This window comes from Lacerta agilis, chromosome 6 (genome assembly GCF_009819535.1).
Source record: "Lacerta agilis isolate rLacAgi1 chromosome 6, rLacAgi1.pri, whole genome shotgun sequence".
NCBI lineage: Eukaryota > Metazoa > Chordata > Lepidosauria > Squamata > Lacertidae > Lacerta > Lacerta agilis.
In genome coordinates this window covers 198095-219629 of record NC_046317.1, presented here as the reverse complement: position 1 = coordinate 219629, position 21535 = coordinate 198095, and the positions used below count along the sequence as shown (strand labels likewise).

The following is a 21535-nucleotide window of genomic DNA, read 5'->3' as shown; positions in this document are numbered from 1 at the left end:
GCAGCATCCAGGGTTGTAGGCAGGGGACAGCTGATCCCCTAAAACAAGTAAATAAATAAAAAAAACTTAAAAGGTAGAAATAATCAGAATATTTGGAATTGAAATGCTCGCTGAGGTCAAAAGCAATTTGAAACATTTTATTCCCAATCTGCTAGACTGAGCCAGACAGAGGATGACGACAGGTAGATGTCCTGTCCCCGCACCATAAATCCTGGTGACGCTCATGGCAGCCTCCCTCCCCACTTGCTTCGCACTCACTGTGGCCGCTCCTCTGCCAAGCTTTGGAACCTTTTGTTCTTTTGGAAGTTTCCTTTTATTATTTTGGACACTGCATAATTTGAGCACAAAGGAAAAGCAGTATGTCTTGCGGGGAAAGGCAAGAGCAGCCACATGACCAGGACTAGGAGGCAGCTGGAGGCAAGATTCAAGCTCCCAACTTCAGAACCCAGTTGGTGTTCTGGGGCGGCCAGAGCAGCAGCACTGAGTCCCAGGCCTGGTGCGTGTGCTTCTCTTGTTGAGGGGGAAGAAGGAGAAAGGCAATCTTGAAGGGACAACAGCTCTAGAAGTGATTTTATTACAAGGATCTGGAAAAAAGTATTATAGCTTTGCTTTCATTTGGGGGGGGGGAGGAAGCTCAAGTTAGTGACAAAAAATAATGTATTTTTCTTAGATCAAAACTGTTGAAACTAATAAAAACCATTTACATCAAAAAGTTCAGTGTTCAGATTTCTTTTGTAATACAAAAATCTCATACAGCATTGTTTAGCCACCCCCAAATCCTCTTTGCTCCAGGTGCTAAGTTGTTTTCCACAATCAATATTTCAGTAAGTTTGCATTAACTCTTCACAAATGATTGTTGTTCCATCTAAAGTTCTTCTTTTGTCCTACTTAGTTTGGTGGCATATTCTTCTACAAATTTGCTCAAGCTTTCCAGATCTCTTTCTCCACTTTCAAATTTAATTGGATCCCTTTTCTTATTGCTAGGAGCAAAATAGATGGTTGGGAATCCTTCTACTTTGTAATTTTCACTGGTGACATCATTGGCAGTAGCATCCATTTTGGCAATGACCAGGTTTTTCTGAGTTTTGTATTTTTTACCCAGCTCAGTATAAATGGGCTCAAGCTTCTTGCAGTGTCCACACCAGGGAGCATAGAACTCTATGAGAACATCAGTCTTTGGATCCATCACTATAGATTCAAATGTTTTGCCAACTACAATCTTCACAGGACCCTTGTTATTTTTTGGTATTGGTTGGGACTTCACAATGGGTTTCAGTTTACCTAGGAAAGAAAACAGGAAAACTGTCATAAAATACCATGTCCCTTGCAGAGTTAGTTCACAGAAGTTGGCAACAACACTGCTAACATAGATGAGTTACTGCCAACCCCCCCCCCCCAAATCCACAGCTCCATTTTTTCTGTAAATAGCTCCTTGAATGATCACTTGTGAAAAGTCTAGATCACAAAATACAGTTTGACGAAAATTGCCTTTCACAGCATTTGGCACACACAGCATATTGGTCAATAGGGAAGAACAAAACTAAAATATTTCCTTTTTGGTTATTTAAGATACAGAATTCAGCAGCCAGGTTGCTCACTGAGGCAAGATTGGCCTGACTGCAAATCAGTTTCAGGGCCCAATTTAAAGTGCTGGGTTTTTACCTATAAAGCCTTAAATGGCTCAGGACCAAAATACCTCTCTGCATATGAACTGACCCTCTCTGCAGTCATCATCTTAGGCCCTTTGTGTGCTCCCTCCAAAGAAGGTCCAGAGGGCGGCAATAATAATAATAATAATAATAATAATTTATTATTTATACCCCGCCCATCTGGCCGGGTCTCCCCAGCCACTCTGGGCGGCCTCCAACAAATATCAAAATACAATACAGAGTCACAAATTAAAAACTTCCCTAAACAGGGCTGCCTTTAGGTGTTTTCTGAATGTCAGGTAGTTGTTTATTCCCTTGACTTCTGACGGGAGGGCGTTCCACAGGGCGGGCGCCACTACCGAGAAGGCCCTCTGCCTGGTTCCCTGTAGTTTTGCTTCTCGCAGTGAGGGAACCGCCAGAAGGCCCTCGGCGCTGGATCTCAGTGTCCGGGCTGAATGATGGGGGTGGAGACGCTCCTTCAGGTATACAGGACCGAGGCCGTTTAGGGCTTTAAAGGTCAACACCAACACTTTGAATTGTGCTCGGAAACGTACTGGGAGCCAATGCAGATCTCTCAGGACCGGTGTTATGTGGTCCCGGCGGCCACTCCCAGTCACCAGTCTAGCTGCCGCATTCTGGATTAATTGCAGTTTCCGGGTCACCTTCAAAGGTAGCCCCACGTAGAGCGCATTGCAGTAGTCCAAGCGGGAGATAACCAGAGCATGCACCACTCTGACAAGACAGTCTGCGGGCAGGTAGGGTCTCAGCCTGCGTACCAGATGGAGCTGGTAGACAGCCGCCCTGGACACAGAATTAACCTGCGCTTCCATGGACAGCTGTGAGTCCAAAATGACTCCCAGGCTGCGCACCTGGTCCTTCAGGGGCACAGTTACCCCATTCAGGACCAGGGAGTCCCCCACACCCGCCCGCCTCCTGTCCCCCAAAAACAGTACTTCTGTCTTGTCAGGATTCAACCTCAATCTGTTAGCCGCCATCCATCCTCCAACAGCCTCCAGGCACTCACATAGGACCTTCACCGCCTTCACTGGTTCTGATTTAAAAGAGAGGTAGAGCTGGGTGTCATCTGCATATTGATGAACACCCAACCCAAACCCCCTGATGATCTCTCCCAGCGGCTTCATATAGATATTAAAAAGCATGGGGGAGAGGACAGAACCCTGAGGCACCCCACAAGTGAGAGCCCAGGGGTCTGAACACTCATCCCCCACCACCACTTTCTGAACACGGCCCAGGAGGAAAGAGCGGAACCACTGTATAACAGTGCCCCCAGCTCCCAACCCCTCTAGCCGGTCCAGAAGGATGTTATGGTCGATGGTGTCAAAGGCCGCTGAGAGATCCAGCAGAACCAGGAAACAGCTCTCACCTTTGTCCCTAGCCCGCCGGAGATCATCAACCAGCGCGACCAAGGCAGTTTCAGTCCCATGAACATGAGAACGGGCCTTTTTGAAGTGGCTGTCCATCAGGAAGGCTTGCCTGGCACCTTTGTTACATATCTTTAGAGGCAAGGCAAGCAGTACTTTCCTCTATAACCAGGTCTTTGGCTAATTAAACAGTCTGTGGCCTTTTAGAAGTGCGTGGGATGATTTTAATGTATTGCCCCCCCCTTTCTGGTTTTAATATATCTATGTGGGGTTTTTGTTCCCTTGTGTTGCCCTGCGCAAGCTAAAGCCACTAACCAATTTAATAAATAACAACAACAACCTGGTGAAGAGCTGAAAAGCTGGCTCACTATTTGTGACATTTTGGGTGTGGGATGTAAGCACAGAGCAGCCAAACACAACACTCCTAGAGAGGACATGAAGGTAACTCAGTCCTCCAGGCTTAACTTCCTGTTTACCTGGACTGAGTTACAGGAACCAGAAGTAGGTGTGGTCTTACCTGGGAACAACATCCCAAAGATCACTCTCCATTTTGCCTCATCCTTTGAAGAAGCAGCATGCTCTCTCTCAGCCTGCAGCTGAGAGAAGCAGAGGTGAAGCCTGTTCCCTCATGGAAGCAGCTTCACTGCATGTAAATACATTTATCTAAGTTTGTCTGCCTCCTTGAAGCATGTACTGTAACTCATGGATGTCTGTAAGTAAACTCCTTTTATATCTTATAATCAGTATTGTGTCTTTCTACTTTTAAGAGGGAACAAGGGGAATATACCAGGAATATAGCTGGCTTAAGCAAGCCTATGCAAACGTTTTTCTGCTGTGTTTTAAAAGGGAATGTAAACTCTGCTAAGTTTGGAGCTTGCTCACACAAGCTGGGATTGAGATATATAAATAATATATACTCATCCACACTCCTAAACATTCCCACATTGGGTGGTTCATCTTAAGACAATTTTCCTATGATAAAATAGTAATATCAAGTATGCAGAGGGTAGGACTAGATATTTCAAACTATTTTTGCTGGCATTTGAAGGGGAAAAGGCTCAGTATTCTCTTTAAATGGTGCTACATCCAGGTTTATACAGCTTCTGGGAAAGTGAGAGAGAACTACGCTCATGAATTACACAGGGGGCTGGTGAAGCTACACACAAATTTAAGGAAGCATAATAAAAATAATAATGTGCCGCCCATCTGGCTGGGTTTCCCCAGCCACTCTGGGCGGCTCCCAACAGAATATTAAACAGAATAAAACTTCAAACATTAAAAACTTCCCTAGACAGGGCTGCCTTCAGGAAGCATGGATTGTCCACAATCCTACTACAGTTTACCTTTTTTGAATGAGACAACAAATTCCCTCAGCACAGCAGAATCAAACTCTTCTGGTTCCATGGCATACTTTTTACCACCTTCATCAAAGATAGCAGCATTGACATCCTCTCCACTGTCAACAAGTCCCAGGTCCTTTATCTCAGAAGAATAGTCTTCTTCATCCGCAATTGCGAAAGTATATTCTGGGAAGTCCTTAGCCACTTCCAAGACTTTGTTTCGCCAGTACTGAGTAGCTGAAGACAACAAACACACAATGAAGTTAGAGACATCTGGTTTATTCTGGAGCAGGTATATTCAACCCACTTATACTTAGCTGGTTGCAGATTCTTGGAGCTCATGACCAGGACTTGGAAATAGGGGTGTTTGTGAGAGATTGGTGGAGGAGACAAAGAGGGTGAGCTTGTCTCTTTTGGATTAATGCTGGTTGCTTGTCTGAACTGTTTGATCAGAAAACTAGGCCCAAATTAACAAAATGAAGTTCAATAGGGACAAATATAAGGTTCTGCACTTAGGCAGGAATGAGCTGCACCAATATAAGATGAGGGACACCTGGCTTGCTAGTAGCACATGTGAAAAGGACCTTGGGGTCTTGGTGGACTACAAGCTTAACATGAGTCAACACTGTGATGCAGCAGCAAGAAAGATAATGCTCTTCTAGGCTGCATCCACAGAAGTCAAGTGTCCAGATTAAGGGAAGTAATATTCCCACTCTATTCTGCCTTGGTCAGACCACAACTGGAATACTCCACAATTTAAGAAGGATATTGACAAGCTGGGACATGTGCAGAGAAGGGCAACCAAGATAATCAAGGGTCTGGAAACCAAGCCGTATGAGGAACAGTTAAGAGAGTTGAGTATGTTTACCCTGGAGAACAGCCTGAGAGGAAATATTTCAAAGGGTGTCACATGGAAGATGGAGCAAGCTTGTTTTCTCCTGCAATAAACCAATGGATTAAGAATAATAGAATTGTAGAGTTGGAATGGACCACGAGGGCCATCTAGTCCAATCCCCTTGCAATGCAAGGATGCTTTGCCCAACATGGAGCTCGAACCCACAACCCCAAAATTAGGAATCTCATGCTCTACTGACTGAGCTCTCTTCCAGTTAACTTTGACAGTAAGAGCTGTTACAGTGGAACCATCTCCCTTGGGAGGCTGCAGGCTTTCCTTCCTTGGAGGCTTTTAAGCAGACGTTGGATGGCTCTCTCGCACGGATGCTTTAGCTGAGATTACTGCATTGCTGGCAGTTGGATGGGATGACCCTTGGGGTCCCTTCCAACTCTACAATTCTATGATTGTAGGACGAGATGATTGGACAGTGTTCTCGAAGCTACCAACATGAGTCTGACCAAACTGTGGGAGGCAGTGGAAGACAGGAGTGCCTGGCGTGCTCTGGTCCATGGGGTCACAAAGAATCGGACACGACTAAGCGATTAAACAACAACATCATGACTTCATTGGGGCCACTCCAAGTATGATACTGGGTAAAACACTAACTAAAAGTAATACTTACCAACACGATAATCAAAGCTGAAGTCCACTGTATAATAAACTACTACTAGAGGCTTCTTGGTGTATCTCTTAGCATCATTGGCAGATTTGCGATGACCCACAAGAGGCAAGGCATGCTTCACCACGTGGTCTTTCACTTCAGTGGCATCAGTGGAATCCTGTTTACAAAAAATCAGTGGGATGTGACCGTTGGAGGAGTTTACATCACAGAAGGCACTGATCCTAACCTTTTCTTAAAAAAACAACCACCACCACCCAGAAGAAACAACAGTTTAGGTCGAGGAGGTATGTTGAAAATATTTCAGTTTTCAGACTCAGGAAATAGGATTAGCTACAGAATTCAGGATTTCCTGCTATCTCACAAAAAGCCTGGCTACCATGATTACAAGACAGGTTGGGTGACAAGCTCTGGCGATGTGCAGCTTACTTCCAAGTGTCTGCTAAGTGAAACAGCTTATTCCATGACATGTTGCCTGGCTAGATTTCTTTCTCTCCACCCCTGCCACCACTATACACCCCCCCCCCAAAGTCTAGATTTCTGTGCTCTACTCTCCACCAAGATTTTTCATTTCTGAAGCCTCCCTAAGAGCCCATTTCCATTTTCTCTTAGCTTAGTCTCTCCTGCAAGTGACAGTTCAGATTTTGCACATCTATCACTTTGGAACTTGCCGGGGTTTGCTTCAACTGGGCACACTCAGAATTCTCATATGCTCATTTCAGTAGTCACAGCTCTAGCTATATTGGGTCTGCAGCACTAGATTTAAGATGTAAGCTGGAGCCCCCAAAAATAAGAGATACAAATGAATGAAAGAAAACCAACTTGTTTGTACCCAGTATAGTCTTGATAGAAGTACTCACTTTAATGTCTAAAACATGTATTTTAGGCTCATATTTTGAGTGAAATTTTTCAGGTTGCATCACCACCAGTTTTCCTGGGTCCACTTTCAAAAAGCTTGAAATTTCATTGCTGAAGGTATGATGGAACTTGAATTCTTCTCTTAGGTTATTAGCTGAAAAAAATATATAGGGTTTGGAGGAATACCAAAGAGGAGAAAAGAAATTGCTGGGTCAGAAATGCACAAGTATTGACACTTGCAGTGAGGGTTTGTAAATTGCTGAGTTCCCAGATCTCCTCTTGGAAGGATTTACTGCCCAGACAACTCTGGTCTTAAGTTCTGTTGCTATTAGAGATCTTATGTAATGAAATGATTTCTTACAGAGACTGAATGGATATACATCTGGTTGTTGTTTTTCTTTTTTTCCCTTCTGTATTTATTTTATGCATTTTATGTTGAGCTTGAAAACTCAAATAAATGCAGAACAATCTGAATATTTTGCATAGCATTACTATCCTTTAGTTCTGGAACAATTTACGTGACAAAGCTTCAAACAGTCACACAAATACAATAATGAACCACTACCAACCTCCACATGGATCTGGAAGCTCACAAAGGGCATGAAGGCAATGCTCATCTCTAGTTTGTCCCCGGCAATGAGAATTAAGAGGCACACTCTCTCTTGATCAAGTGCTTCCATGTAGCTATGAAGGCTAATATGACTGTTGTCAGACCTCTTCCATGAACGTGTCTAATCCTTTTTTTTTTTTAAAAAAAGGCCTGTTCGCTAGTGGCCTCACCCCCATCTTGTGGTTTTGCATTCTGTAAATTAATTACACATTGGCATGGTTTGGACATCAGTATTTGCCATCATGAGGCCTATTGTATTTTTTGCTTCATAAGACGCACTTTTCCCCTTCTAAAAAGGGAAAATGTTGGTGCGTCTTATGGAGCGAAGGCTTTGCTCCCCGCTGCCTCCCCCCACCCTCGCCGTGTTCAGCGGGGGGCGGCAGCGGAGATGTTGCTGGATACTCCCTGCACCTCCATTTGCAGAAACAGGCTTGTTTCTGCGAACGGAGGCTGCGGGGAGGATCCGTAAGTTCCTCCTCCGTGCTGCCTATGGGGTGGTGGAGGAAGCGGCAGAATCCCAGCTGCTTCCTCCACCACTCCGCGCCCCGCACGCCGATCCCAAAAGATGGTGGAGAAAGAAGTGTTCACCCCTCATCCCCAGCTCCCTTTAAAGCAAGCGGGGATGAGCTGCTCTGAAGGGGGCTCATCTCTGCTTGCTTTAAAGGGAGCTGGGGACAAGGGGTGAACCGGAGCGTTCACCCCTTCTCCCCAGCTGTCTTTAAATCTTTAAACCTCCCCCGACACCAGCCAAAGTGGGGGGGGGAGGACCTCCGCCCCACTTTCGCCAGTGTTGGCAGGGCGGGGGAGGCCCGTAGCATGTTCCTTTCCCAGTCCCTCCACTGCTGCTGCCTCCTCCGCTCCCCTCCCAGCCTTTTAGAGGAAAACCAGAAAAAAAAATCTGGTTTCCCCCCTTTAAAACATAGGTGCGCCCTATGGTCCTTGCGTCTTATGGACTGAAAAATACGGTAGTTGGGGGAAATATGAGGCTCATGGGCTCCCTTGCTCTTCCAAGGGAAGGTGAACTGCAACTAATTCAAAACTGGATGTGGGAGTTTTCAAAACTCCTGTCTTGCATGAAGGAATCTTGCTGGGCTTGTTCTTGTAACATTACATCTGAACCAAACCAATGTGTACAGTAGAAACTAGTATTTTCTGTCCTGAAGCTACTACAAATCTATTTCAGTGGATGACCAAGAAAGTTACACTTGCCAATTTCTCAATATTATTCTGAATTTTAAGAACCTTTCATGTATCCCCCATAGCCATCCCCAACTCAAAGAGTCTCAATTGCATTTGCCTCTCTTTATAGGGAAAGAGTGCTAACCACCTAACACATTTAGTAGTTCTCGCTAGTACTCTGTTTGGAGAATGCCCTTTCTGAGCTGGGATGACTAGAACAGGACTGAAGTCTTCAAGTTCAAGCCCCAGATAATAAAATAATTTTTTCCTGCTTTAGCTCTTTTCTGTTGCTCTGCACATGCTCAATTACATCAAGAAACACAGATGCTGCTTCCACTTGCTTAAATTTCATTTTCAAGGGTTCATGTGTTTTTATACCTACTTTTCATGTTCCCTATAAATTCCAAATTTTATTTTTTGCCTCCATTCTTGAGACAGTCACCCCAGAAAACATCAAGGGGGAAAGCCAGAAAATGGATGTGGGCAACATTTTGAGAACTGACAAGCCACTGAAGCTACAAGAAAATAGACTAATATTTCTAAGATGCAAGTTTGTCTCCTAGTCTGCACTATCAGAAATGTCTGCAAAGGACTTTCCAAGTGTAGGAATTGAGCAAATGTTGACACACTATGGACAAGAGAGGAAGGGCTTACCAGCATCTTGATACAGCTGGTAGGCTGGGTCCTGGTCTCCTTTGAAAACCCCAATAATAATGACATCGTCTCCATCTTTCACAAATTCTTGTACCTGTTTGACAGCCTGTATCTGTTTGGATGGAGGGCCAGCCTGTTCTATCATGTAATCAACAATGCCTGGTTAACAAAAAGAAAAACACAAACTTGTGTTATTGCTTGACAAAAAGCATTTTATTTTTTAAAGTGAAAACTGGTTATATTTTGCAAGTACCGGTACTCTCTTCTCTGAAAGAGGCACTAGGTGAAATTACAAAATGTTCCGAAGACTTGTTTTCCCCAAGGCTTTTTAAAAATAAAATCTGTTGATAAGTTTTATTATTGCTAGTAATTTTATTCTATTATGTTGCTGCTACCTATTGCCTTATTAGTGTTAAAGTACAGTAGCAAATAAAACATCAGATGAACCATGTTGCAAGTTTTCAAACTGAAAGCAGTAATACATATTAAAAAATAAAGAAAGTTTATACAGTGGTACATCAGGTTACATACACTTCAGGTTACAGACTCCACTAACCCAGAAATAACGCTTCAGGTTAAGACAAAATAAAATAAAAAATTTATTCCAGTAGCACCTTAGAGACCAACTAAGTTTGTTCTTGGTATGAGCTTTCTTCAAGTGTGCATGCACACGAAATCTCATGCCAAGAACAAACTTAGTTGGTCTCTATGGTGCTACTGGAAGGAATTTTTTATTTTATTTTGTTTTGACTATGGCAGACCAACACGGCTACCTACCTGTAACTGCTTCACGTTAAGAACTTTGCTTCAGGATAAGAACAGAAATTGTGCTCTGGTGGCGCAGCGGCAGGCCCCTTTAGCTAAAGTGGTGTTTCAGGTTAAGAACAGTTTCAGGTTAAGAACAGACCTCCAGAACGAATTAAGTTCTTAACCCGAGGTACCACTGTATATGACCAAACACAATAAGCAGTGCCAAGATTCAAAACAACTTTAAAAGTGCTGTCATCATACACAACGGAGTTTATCCTGGTTCAAAATGATATCCTTGTGCTACAGTTACTGCTTGTCTGATTATGGTTCCCTGGTACTTTATCAATGAGAAAATAGTGAAGCTCAAAAATCCTAGCAATCTTCAGAATACATTGAGGTTCTGTGTCACATCTTCAGGAGTTCCTCAGTTGGTGTGGAACGAGCTCTCAGGCTGGAAGCTTAAACCCACAGAAGAAACAAGATTCCACTCTCTCCCTCCATTGATAAGTTTATGCCTTAGCCATGAAAAATGTTGGGGCACATCCCATCCTAATGCCCACGGAGTGTGCCAAAGCAACAGAGAAACCCCAAGCAGTTCTAGGAAGAGTCAGTTGCTTTACTGAAAGCATAATGCACTTTCAGTTACATACAGTTGGAGCTCCATATTACCCAGCAGCACAGACAGACTAGGCTCTGGCCAAGTGCAAACTTGCCTTAAACACAGTATTTATACTATAGATTGTGCTGAGTTATTCCCACTTGCTTGAGTAGCTGCAGGTGCAGGACAAAACACACCCAAACAAAACACTGAAATTAACCATTTTGTCCTTTTTCTCTGCATGCGAAAAACCCTTATACATTAACAAAAACTTTCTATAACATTTCAAAAGAAGGTGCAGGCAATTACCAATCACAGACCAACTGTACAAATAGCATTGATAGAAACAAGCAATGCTGCACCAAAATAAATGCAGCTCCAATACCTAAGTCCAGGGCAGTTTCAACATCATCTTACATACATATAAAATGTAATTCTTAGCTCAGTGTCTATGAAACACAAACAAGACCAAACTCACATATTTACTGTGAAGAAAAAGAAAGTGCTTTACCCATACCGTATTTTTCTCTTGGACCATTGTATTCAAAAGCTTTGCCTTTGCGGAAGATCTTGAGTAATGGATATCCGGAAATGTCAAATCTCTTAGCAAGATCGGTTTCAGCAGTAGCATCAACTTTAGCAAGGGGAATTGGAGGCATTCGCTTGCTCAACTCCTTAGCTGCTTTCTCATATTCTGGAGCCAACCGCTTGCAGTGTCCACACCTCAATAGGGAACAAGAATGGGTAACTTGGTAGCCAACAACTCTCAAAGATGACAGAAATCTATTTTCACTGCTTGAAAAGAGAGTTCTGCCCCCCCCCCCCGTACTTAAACTTCCTGTCTTTTCTGAAGTGCCAATACTTTGATTGGGTAAGATCTTGCCAATCCTCATCTCAAGACAAGTTTCATTTCATCCGAATGCATGCCACAAAACTAATAAGACTACAGGTCTACTCCAAGTATTACCTAGAAGCAACCTATATCAAAAACTGAATATACTATACATACAGCTATCATTTTTGTTGCCCAGCCTTTTAAACAAATCAAGCTCTTTGAAAAGATATACCATGATGTAATGTTTTTGCACATACCAGATAAAAGTGTGCACTGGAGATTACGGAAATACAGCCAGTCCCCTCCCACTAGCTCCAAAGGTCTAAATGCAGCAGGAATATTGACTCCATAAAGCCAAACTGAACATGCCCTATAATTTTGTACCTGGGGCAGGGCACACAAAGTCTGCTTGCGGTTCTGTATCAAATGAAGGAATATATAAACACTGTGGAAGCTAAAAGGCAAAAAACTCTCTTTTCCTTTACCATGGAGCATAGAATTCAACCAGGATTATGTCAGCCTCGTTCACGACTAAATCAAAGTTTTCGCTGGTCAACACTAATGTGACTTCAGGTGGTGCGACCCAATCAGGCTGCGAAACTTCTTTCACTTTAGCCAAAATTTCTACAAAAAGAATATGAAGAGAAAAATGAGCAATGACAGGTGGAAGGGGCAGCTTGTCTACTGCAAAGACCTTGCATGTGCACAGGGAAGCAGGTCACCTTCGTCTTAGCCATGACAATGTTCTCGAACGACAACTATCCCTTTATGTGGAAAGAACCTTGGCAGAATACTGTCTGCCAACTAATTCTCTTCCCTGCCTATTCCTATCTACATATGCTCACCTTGAATTCTAAGTCTTAGGCTCTTCCGGCTGAGCTATCCAAAAAGCTCAAGACCCTTAAATCTCAGGATTGTGGCTTTGAGCCCCACATTTGGCAAAAGATTCCTGCATTGCAGGGGGTTGGACTAGATTACCCTCATGGTCCCTTCCAGCTCTATGATTCTACTTCACATCCCACAGGAATTAAAATGCACGAAAACAAGCCCTTCTTAACTGACTTTGCTCTGAAATTCTATGTTTCAGTTCTACAATTGCACAGAAAAAGGAATTTGCTACTACAGTACTGCTGATTACAAAAACCACCTACAGATTTGCTGCTAGCTCACGTAGCTTGGAGCTGGGGGCAGGAGGCATGGTTCCTAGAAAATCCTTCAGTTAACACAGCTAATTTTTCTGGTGATACTGCAATATGTTTAAGCCATTTTAAAAGCTTTTAATGCAAAATACTCTGCACTAGGATTATTTTCATATTACAGTGCTGTGATAAGAATCCCATGCATCCCTTTTCTGGAGCTTCTGCCCCAAGTAGAGATGAAGAGGCCCCTGGTGTGGGGACAGCTAGCACAACTCCCTGTGGAGGGAATTACACAATTCCTTTGCATGATATCCAGAAACATGGATGTCAATTGTACACGAGTATTATTGTGGGAAGTCAACTGTACATCCTCTATCAATGCAAGCTTGTAACAGGCCCTACGAACCACAGATAGGACCCTCAGACCTCACTGACTCTACTTCACAACTTGGGTGGCGTCCCTAAACTCTGAAAATACCTCTGCCTTGCCTGGATGGAAGACAGAGGGGTGTCTAGGTGTGGGTGTAGAAGCTAGTTTACTGCATAAAGGCATAGGTCTTGTTCTGCTCACTTTTGCCTCTGGCCCTTCTGCCACCACGGGCATGTGGTTTTTGGAAAAAGGATCTTCACTCGCTTTAAGCCTCGGAAACGTACTGGGAGCCAATGTAGATCTCTCAGGACTGGTGTTATGTAGTCCCGGCGGCCACTCCCAGTCCCCAGTCTAGCTGCTGCATTCTGGATTAGTTGTAGTCTCTGGGTCACCTTCAAAGGTAGCCCCACATAGAGTGCATTGCAGTAGTCCAAACGGGAGATAACCAGAGCATGCACCACTCTGGCGAGACAGTCTGCGGGCAGGTAGGGTCTCAGCCTGCGTACCAGATGGAGCTGGTAGAGAGCTGCCCTGGACACAGAATTAACCTGCGCCTCTATGGACAGAAATGACGGAACCCTGAGGCACCCCACAAGTGAGAGCCCAGGGCTCTGAACACTCATCCCCCACCACCACTTTCTGAACACGGCCCCGGAGGAAGGAACGGAACCACTGTATAACAGTGCCCCCAGCTCCCAACCCCTCTAGCCGGTCCAGAGTGATGTTATGATCAATGGTTTCAAAGGCCGCTAAGAGATCCAGCAGAACTAGGCTGTCCCTGAATAAATTTGGCCCACCAGGGAACCAGCTGAAAGGCCATCAACATGGGATAAAGCATACCCTACCACCCTCTGGAAACCATTTGGATCCATTAAGTGGTGGGGGCAGACCATCCGAATTGGTCCCACCTCCCTGCAGAGGGGAAGGGTCGCGGAGAAGTCCACTTGCACCAGGAAGTGATCTGACCATGGTACTTCTTTTGTTTCAATTTTACTTAGTGTCAGATCCCCCACATCACTAGAGGTGAACACCAGGTCTAAGGCATGTCCGTGACTATGAGGTGGGCCAAACCTATTCAGGGACAGCCCCATGGAGGCCATGCTTTCCACGAAGTCCCAAGCAGCCCCTTGTAAGGTTGTGTCGGCATGGATATCAAAATCCCCTAGGAGAACCAAACTAGGTGTCTTCAGGAGAACATCCGCCACGAGCTGAAGCAGCTCGGGCAGGGAATCCTTGGTGCAGTGGGGAGGTCAGTACACCAAGAGGAATCCTGTACTGCCCCTATTGCCCAACTTCCAGAACATGCACTCAGAGAACTGGGTCTTCCCAATAGGACGCCTGGTGCAAACTAATGACTTCCCAAAAATCACTGCAACCTGGTGGACAAGCAGCGGCAAGGACAGGCCCATCTGCTTCATCCAACCAAGTCTCTGTTACACATGCCAGGTCAAGTCCTCCATCCAAAATCAGGTTGTGGATGGCAGTGGTCTTATTCATCATTGACCTGGCATTGCACAGCAGCACCTTCAGGTCATGTGGGTATCACCTGCTGATTCCAGTATCCGTCCGGTCAGGACAAGACCCGGAGGCAGCGACAGTCCTCAAACAATGACTAAACCTGCCTCCTTGGCAATGAAATGGTCTGGTCTTAGCATAGCCCCTCCTCCTGGCCATGATCACTGAGATTGGTTGTCCCATTTAATGCTGTATTGTTTTTAATACTCAATTGGAAGCTGCCCAGAGTGGCTGGGGAAACTCAGCCAGATGGGTGGGGTATAAATAAATTATTATTGTTATTAGAACCTAAGAAAAGCTTGCAGGATGAGAAGTGCGCTGCTACTCACCTGCTTCTGTTCTTGAGCCCTCATAATCCACAGGCTGCCCCTTCTTCAGAATTTTGATGGTTGGGTAGCCACTCACGTCAAACCGCCCTGACACCGTGGAGGCTGCTGTAGCATCTATTTTGGCAACTGGGATGGGAGGGTCGTTTTCTTTCAATGCTTGGGCTATTTTTTCATATTCTGGTGCAAACTGCTTACAATGCCCACACCTGAAGAAAAACGAATTAATTCTGCAAGTGTTTAACTTTAGCACTCAATTTCTACAGCACAACTCTAGAGAAATGATAGGACTGATTTTACAACACAGCACTCAGGTACGTCACATGTCTGGGTAGCTTGAACAGGCTGGCTCACATTCTGGGAAGAAACAAAGTCACTGCCCAGAAGGGCAAAGCCCAACAGGAAATAAATTCCAGGGTCACTCCAACACTGGGGCTATGCTGGCTGCAAGCATTACTGAAGCTGTGTCCACCCAAGTGCTTCTGGTCTGCTCACACTGCTCCATTCCTCTATTCAGCCATGTATGCAGCCGCACAGTCGTGCTAAGAAAGGAGTTTGACTAGCAGATTTTAGGTGTTCTTCAAAATGACTATGGACTACACTGTGCAAGAGCAGAGCTATAAGCCATCCCCGTAGCTGCGGGAAACAGCACAGCGGATTCATGGAAACTCTCCAGTACTTTTTTTAAAAGCAGTACCAAGTAAGTCAAACCTGAGCAGAGAAGATTTAGAATTGACCCACACATTCTGAAAAGTCATAGGGAGCAGAATTCCCAAGACTGTGCGACTTCCGGCAACAGATGTGAAAGCTCCTTGCTTGTGAGATGTTCATGTGAGGGCTCAGTGGAAGGGAGCAGCTGCCAGGATCATAGCACAGTGGTCTTAAAGGATCTACATTGGCTCCCAGGATGTTTCCGCGCACAATTCAGTGATGGTGCTGTCATTTAAAGCCCTAAATGGCCTCAGCCCAATATACCTGAAGTAGTGTCTCCACCCCCATCATCCAGCCCAGACAGTGAGGTCCTCCTCGGTAGTTGAGCCCCCACTGTGGAACACCCTCCCATCAGATGTTGAGGAAATAAACAATTATATGACTTTTGGAAGACATCTGAGGGCAGCCATGCTCAATGAAGTTTTTAATGCTTGATGTGCTATTGTTTTAATTTGTTGGGAGCTGCCCAGAGTGACTGGGAGAACCCAGTCAGATGGGCGGCATATAAATTATTATTATCATTATCAGTGCAGACATCACACACACTTTTTGCAATTGGATGCAAGTGCACCATGAGATTGTGCACTCCCACTCCAGCATGCACATTTCAACAGCACCAACCATGTTTTTTCTTCTGAACACTTTAATTCCCTCCCATCAACAATTGTGGTAAAGTACAGAAAAGGGAATTTAATATATAGCACACTGATTTAAAATAAATACAAAGAGCACTAAGTAGCTTTCATCCTGTTTTATGGGAACTCACAGCGGGAAGAAGACACCTCCTACTGCAAGTGCAGCATGGCAGACATGAAATATAAATTAACTTCAAGGAGGAGGATGGAAACACTGGAACCATCAGACTTACCATGGGGCATAGAACTCCAAAAGCACAGTGTCCTTGCCTTCAACAAAAGTATCAAAGTTTGCATCATTCAATACGACAACACCATTTTCCTCTTTTATTTCTGAACTATCATCTTCATCATAATCATCAATGTCCTCGTCATCATCATCAACACTGGTCTCCCCTGGGGCAACAAAGTCTAATTAAGGGGGAGGGGAAAATATAATATTGTTGTCACTTTTTTCATAATGTAAAAACCCCCAGAACATTAAAATCAGCTATAAGAATAATAAAATAAGAACCTAAAATGCTCATACATAAATATATATTAAATGACAGATCTAAACCACCCCAAAAAAGATGAGCACAGCAAGAGGCCACAAATGTACCCAAGTACCCTCTAAATTCATGACCCAAAATCTGGTATCTAAAAACAGAGGTGGTGTCAGTTGCCCCTCCCTGGGCAAATGGGGAGCCACCGAGAAGACCTTTAAATGAAGAGCACAGGGTTTGGGTTGGTTCACATGGGAAGAGGCAGCCCTCGAAATATTGGGGTGCTGAACTGCGTAGGTAAAAAAGGTAAAGGATCCCTGGATGGCTAAGTGCAGTCAATGGTGACTATGGGGTGCGGCACTCATCTGCTTTCAGGCCGAGGGAGCGGGCGTTTGTCCACAGACAACTTTCTGGGTCATGTGGCCATCAGGACTAAACCGCTTCTGGTGCAATGGAACACCGTGATGGAAACCAGAGCGCACGGAAACACCGTTACCTTCCCGTCACAGCGGTTCCTATTTATGTACTTGCACCGGCATGCTTTTGAAATGCTAGGTAAGCAGGAGCTGGGACAGAGCAACAGGAGCTCACTCCATTGTGCAGAGTCGAACCGCCAGCCTTCTGACTGGCAAGCCCAAGAGGCATAGTGGTAAGGCTTTATAAGTCCAAAGCACCACTCTGAACTAAGCCCCAAACCTAGTTTGTAGCCAATGCAGTCATGCCAAGGTTTATACTCAGACCATCTTGCTCCAGCCAGCAATACTGGCCACTGAATTCTGCATCTGCCACAGTTCCCAAGCTGTTCAAAAGGCAGCCTGATGCATAGCACATTGCACTTGGTTTGTCTTTGCAAGCCACTTTAAATCTATCAATGCATGTCTTTTTTTGAAGCGCTACCCCACAGCACCGTGGCAGCAAACGATGCACCTTTTTCTGCTGCCACGTGAATCAGGTGTTTGGCAGGGTAGAGCGGTAGCAAAAGAAATAAATAAAAGAAACCAGAATATGGTAGATAACTCAGCTGCCCTGCCTCTTGGTTCTTGGGCCTTTGTGGTCCAGTGTCTTTTACCCAGAATCAGGAGAGTCGCTCTCTCTTCCATTTATTGTGCTTATTACAGGCCCACCCTAATCCAACCAACCTCCCAAAGAATACAGTGGTACCTCAGGTTACATAAGTTTCAGGTTACAGACTCCGCTAACTCAGAAATAACACTTCAGGTTAAGAACTTTGCTTCGGGATAATAACAGAAATTGTGTTCTGGCAGCGCAGCAGCAGCGGGAGGTCCCATTAGCTAAAGTAGTGCTTCAGGTTAAGAACAGTTTCAGGTTAAGAACGAACCTCCAGAATGAATTAAGCACATAACCAGAGGTACCACTGTAGTGGGTTTCATTTGGCTTGGTAGGCTAGCTTCAGAAAGAAACAAAAGGAATAATTGTTAATGAACAGGCCTTACAGTTCATCAAACAACAAACATCAATGTGGAAAAGATAAGTCATTCTCTGAGCAAGAAACATGCTGCTATTATATTTGATCATAGAAAAATGGGCATAACATTCACTAGTATTATCAGGCCACCTGTACAGCTTCTCCAACGTCATAGAATCATAGAGTTGGAAGAGCCCACAAGGGCCATCCAGTCCAACCCCCTGCCAAGCAGGAAACACCATCAAAGCATTCTTGACAGATGGCTGTCAAGCCTCCGCTTAAAGACCTCCAAAGAAGGAGACTCCACCACACTCCTTGGTAGCAAATTCCACTACCGAACAGCTCTCACTGTCAGGAAGTTCTTCCTAATGTTTAGGTGGAATCTTCTTTCTTGTAGTTTGAATCCATTGCCCCGTGTCTGCTTCTCCGGAGCAGCAGAAAACAACCTTTCACCCTCCTCTATATGACATCCTTTGATATATTTGAACATGGCTATCATATCACCCCTTAACCTTCTCTTCTCCAGGCTAAACATACCCAGCTCCCTAAGCCGTTCCTCATAAGGCATCGTTTCCAGGCCTTTGACCATTTTGGTTGCCCTCTTCTGGACACGTTCCAACTTGTCAGTATCCTTCTTGAACTGTGGTGCCCAGAACTGGACACAGTATTCCAGGCGAGGTCTGACCAGAGCAGAATATAGTGGTACTATTACCTCCCTTGATCTAGACGCTATACTCCTATTGATGCAGCTCAGAATTGCATTGGCTTTTTAGCTGCTGCATCACACTGTTGACTCATGTCAAGTTTGTGGTCTACCAAGACTCCTAGATCCTTTTCACACGTACTGCTCTCAAGCCAGGTGTCACCCATCCTGTATTTGTGCCTTTCATTTTTTTTTTGCCCGAGTGTAGTACTTTACATTTCTCCTTGTTAAAATTCATCTTGTTTGCTTTGGCCCAGTTGTCTAATCTGTTAAGGTCATTTTGAAGTGTGATCCTGTCCTCTGGGGTATAGCCACCCATCCCAATTTGGTGTCATCTGCAAACTTGATCAGGATGCCCTCAAGCCCATCATCTAAGTCATTGATGAAGATGTTGAATAAGACTGGGCCCAAGACAGAACCCTGTGGCACCCCACTAGTCACTTCTCTCCAGGATGAAGAGGAGCCATTGATGAGCACCCTTTGGGTTCGGTCAGTCAGCCAGTTACAAATCCACTGAATGGTAGCATTCCCACATTTTACCAGCTTCTTTACAAGAATATCATGGGGCACCTTGTCAAAGGCCTTGCTGAAATCAAGATAGGCTATATCCACAGCATTCCCTTCATCTACCAGGCTTGTAATTCTGTCAAAAAATGAGATCAGGTTACTCTGACATGACTTATTTTTCAGAAACCCATGCTGACTTTTATTTATCACAGCGTTCCTTTCTAGGTGCTCACAGACCGTTTGCTTAATGATCTGCTCTAGAATCAACAAACCTAAATTCAAAACAAAATAAAAAATTCTTTCCAGTAGCACCTTAGAGACCAACTAAGTTTGTTCTTGGTATGAGCTTTCGTGTGCATGCACACTTCTTCAGATACCAACTTATTTCTTCCAACAAGATGAAATGAAAAAGAATGCTGGGATAACAGCAAATTGTGTGAGGGAAAAATGATAGTTTCATGCCCAGTATATAAATGAAGAGCTTTTATCCTGAATGTTGCCATTAGCCCCAATTTACACATGCAAGCTGAACTGACAATAAGGTTTAGGCAGATTTAATTACATGTTTTTAAATCAGTATGGTTAAAATTGCAAACAGAGTGTGTCCAGAGAACTCATTTGTATAACATTTTCTGTGGAAGAGGATGTAAGTAAAAAAAAAACCAAAGTTGTGCAAACAGGAAGCTGCCTCACAATGTCAGAACATACTTTTTGCTTTGTCTTCAATACTGAATAGCAGCTGCAGCTTTCCAGGGTTTCTGGAAGGCGTCTTCCCAGTCCTACCAGGAGATGCCATGGAGTGAACCTGGGACCATTTGCATTTGAAGCATGTGCTCTGCCATTGTGTTACACAACTCCCTCCCCAAAGCTCACTCAAGTCAGAAACAGATCTGGCAATTAATAGAAACAGAACTTGTGTTCCATTATTTCATTTCCTGCCTTTTAGTGCTCCTTGTGCCTAGATGTACGTTCATAAGGAGGCAAGAATCATCTTTCCAGATCAGACAAAGGGGTTCATCACTCTTTTCTACATCTTCCTGAGGAGCATCCAGGTTAGTTGCTGCAGGAAGGACCACCACCCCAGACAGAGTATTTGTGGCACCTTAAAGGACTAACCAATTTACCACGGCATGAGCTTCCCTAGACTGCAGACCCCCTTCCTCCGATGCCGGATATTCCCAGCAGTGGAAGTTGCAGCTCTGTCCCGTTGCTGCAGCTGCCCTGAAACCTGAGGCAGAGAAAGAGGCAACCACTGAAGGGAACAAACCGGCAAACAGACATTTGGGCCGTTCTTAATTTTGGAAGCAACGGAAGGCTTCCAGTCTCGAAACAAATGTCAGCCCCGCCGGGAACTCGCATTCTGAAAGTCGCTGCTTGTTTCCGCAAGCCTTTTAACAGGCAGCCTTGCCCCGGCTCCCGTCGGGCGAGAGGGGAGCCTGACTGGAAAAGAGGCCCAGAAGCCTTTCCCTTCCTTCCGCGACCCCCGCTCCGCGCTCACCGTCTGCTGGGCCCTCGTGCTCCGCCTGGGCGCTGGCGGGCGGGGCGAGGCGGGCCACGGCCAGCAGCAGCGCCAGCACGAGCACCTTCGCCGCGCTCATCTCCATCTCTTCCCGGCTCCGGCTCTCCGCCAGGCGGCCTCTGACCAAGCGCTCCGCGGACTCGGCCCCTTCCCGCCTCCCTTATAGCCGCGAGGCGCGCTCGCCTTCACGCGCAGCCGCCGCTCCGCCGAGAGGGGGCGGGGCAGGTGCGCGCGCAGCGGGCGAGTCTTTCCCCTTCCACAGGCGCACACACACGCACTCACACACGTACAAGCTCTGCGAGCATGCCCTGAGGTGCCTTTCTCGGATTGGGTAAGCCTGGAAGACCACCAATCGCGGCCTGCCACTCGTGTGGAAGCGCCGGCAAATCCTGATGGGCGGGGCGTGGAAACGAGAGCCACTTCTCGCGCCGGGATTGGCTCGAGGGTGGCGACGTCACAAGGGAGGCCCTCGCGCTGGGACGGGTCGTGAGGAAGGCGGGAGCCGCTGAGGCGCCTCCACGTCAGCCGGCAGGCAGGCAGGCAGGGAGGGCGGGATCGGCGGGCGCCTGGGCCGCTGCGAGAGCTTCGTCGAGGGGCGTGAGACTGAGGGTCCCCCCCCCGGGACGGAGGATTGCTGCGGGAGAGGGGGGGCTCCCTCGGACCTGGATCCGGCCCCGGGGGCTCCACCAGGCGCCCCCTGGGAAGCCCGCAAGTGCGACGACGTTGGCGCAGCCGCCGCTCTGCCAGCTTGCGAATCCCTCCGCGGGCCTCTTGCCTCCCAAAGAGGCAGCAGAGCACAGTTAGGAGCCCTTTATCTCCAATAAAGACAA

At 45.6% G+C, this 21535-nt stretch overlaps 1 protein-coding gene across 1 annotated transcript; it reads right to left on the bottom strand.

Annotated features, from left to right (window-relative positions):
• Window positions 1–678: 678 nt before the first annotated feature.
• Window positions 679–20806, bottom strand: PDIA4 (protein disulfide isomerase family A member 4). Its single transcript, XM_033151133.1, has 10 exons — window positions 20685–20806; window positions 16299–16476; window positions 14723–14928; window positions 11855–11993; window positions 11052–11257; window positions 9187–9345; window positions 6746–6897; window positions 5889–6045; window positions 4375–4608; window positions 679–1281 (listed from the first exon to the last, which is right to left on the bottom strand). The coding sequence occupies exons 1-10, from the start codon at window positions 20788–20790 to the stop codon at window positions 866–868; spliced, it is 1953 nt and encodes a 650-aa protein (XP_033007024.1). The 5' UTR covers window positions 20791–20806; the 3' UTR covers window positions 679–865.
• Between the last annotated feature and the right edge of the window lie 729 nt (window positions 20807–21535).

Bases quoted from the DNA above. Each gene is read 5' to 3' on its own strand.
- PDIA4 (XM_033151133.1), bottom strand. From the start codon at position 20,790: ATGGAGATGAGCGCGGCGAAGGTGCTCGTGCTGGCGCTGCTGCTGGCC. The intron at 6,898-9,186 runs GTAAGCCCTTCC...TATTTTTTTCAG, and splicing joins CCAGCTGTATCAAGATGCTG to CTAATAACCTAAGAGAAGAA. The intron at 1,282-4,374 runs GTAAACTGTAGT...TTTCTTTCCTAG, and splicing joins TGTTGTCTCATTCAAAAAAG to GTAAACTGAAACCCATTGTG.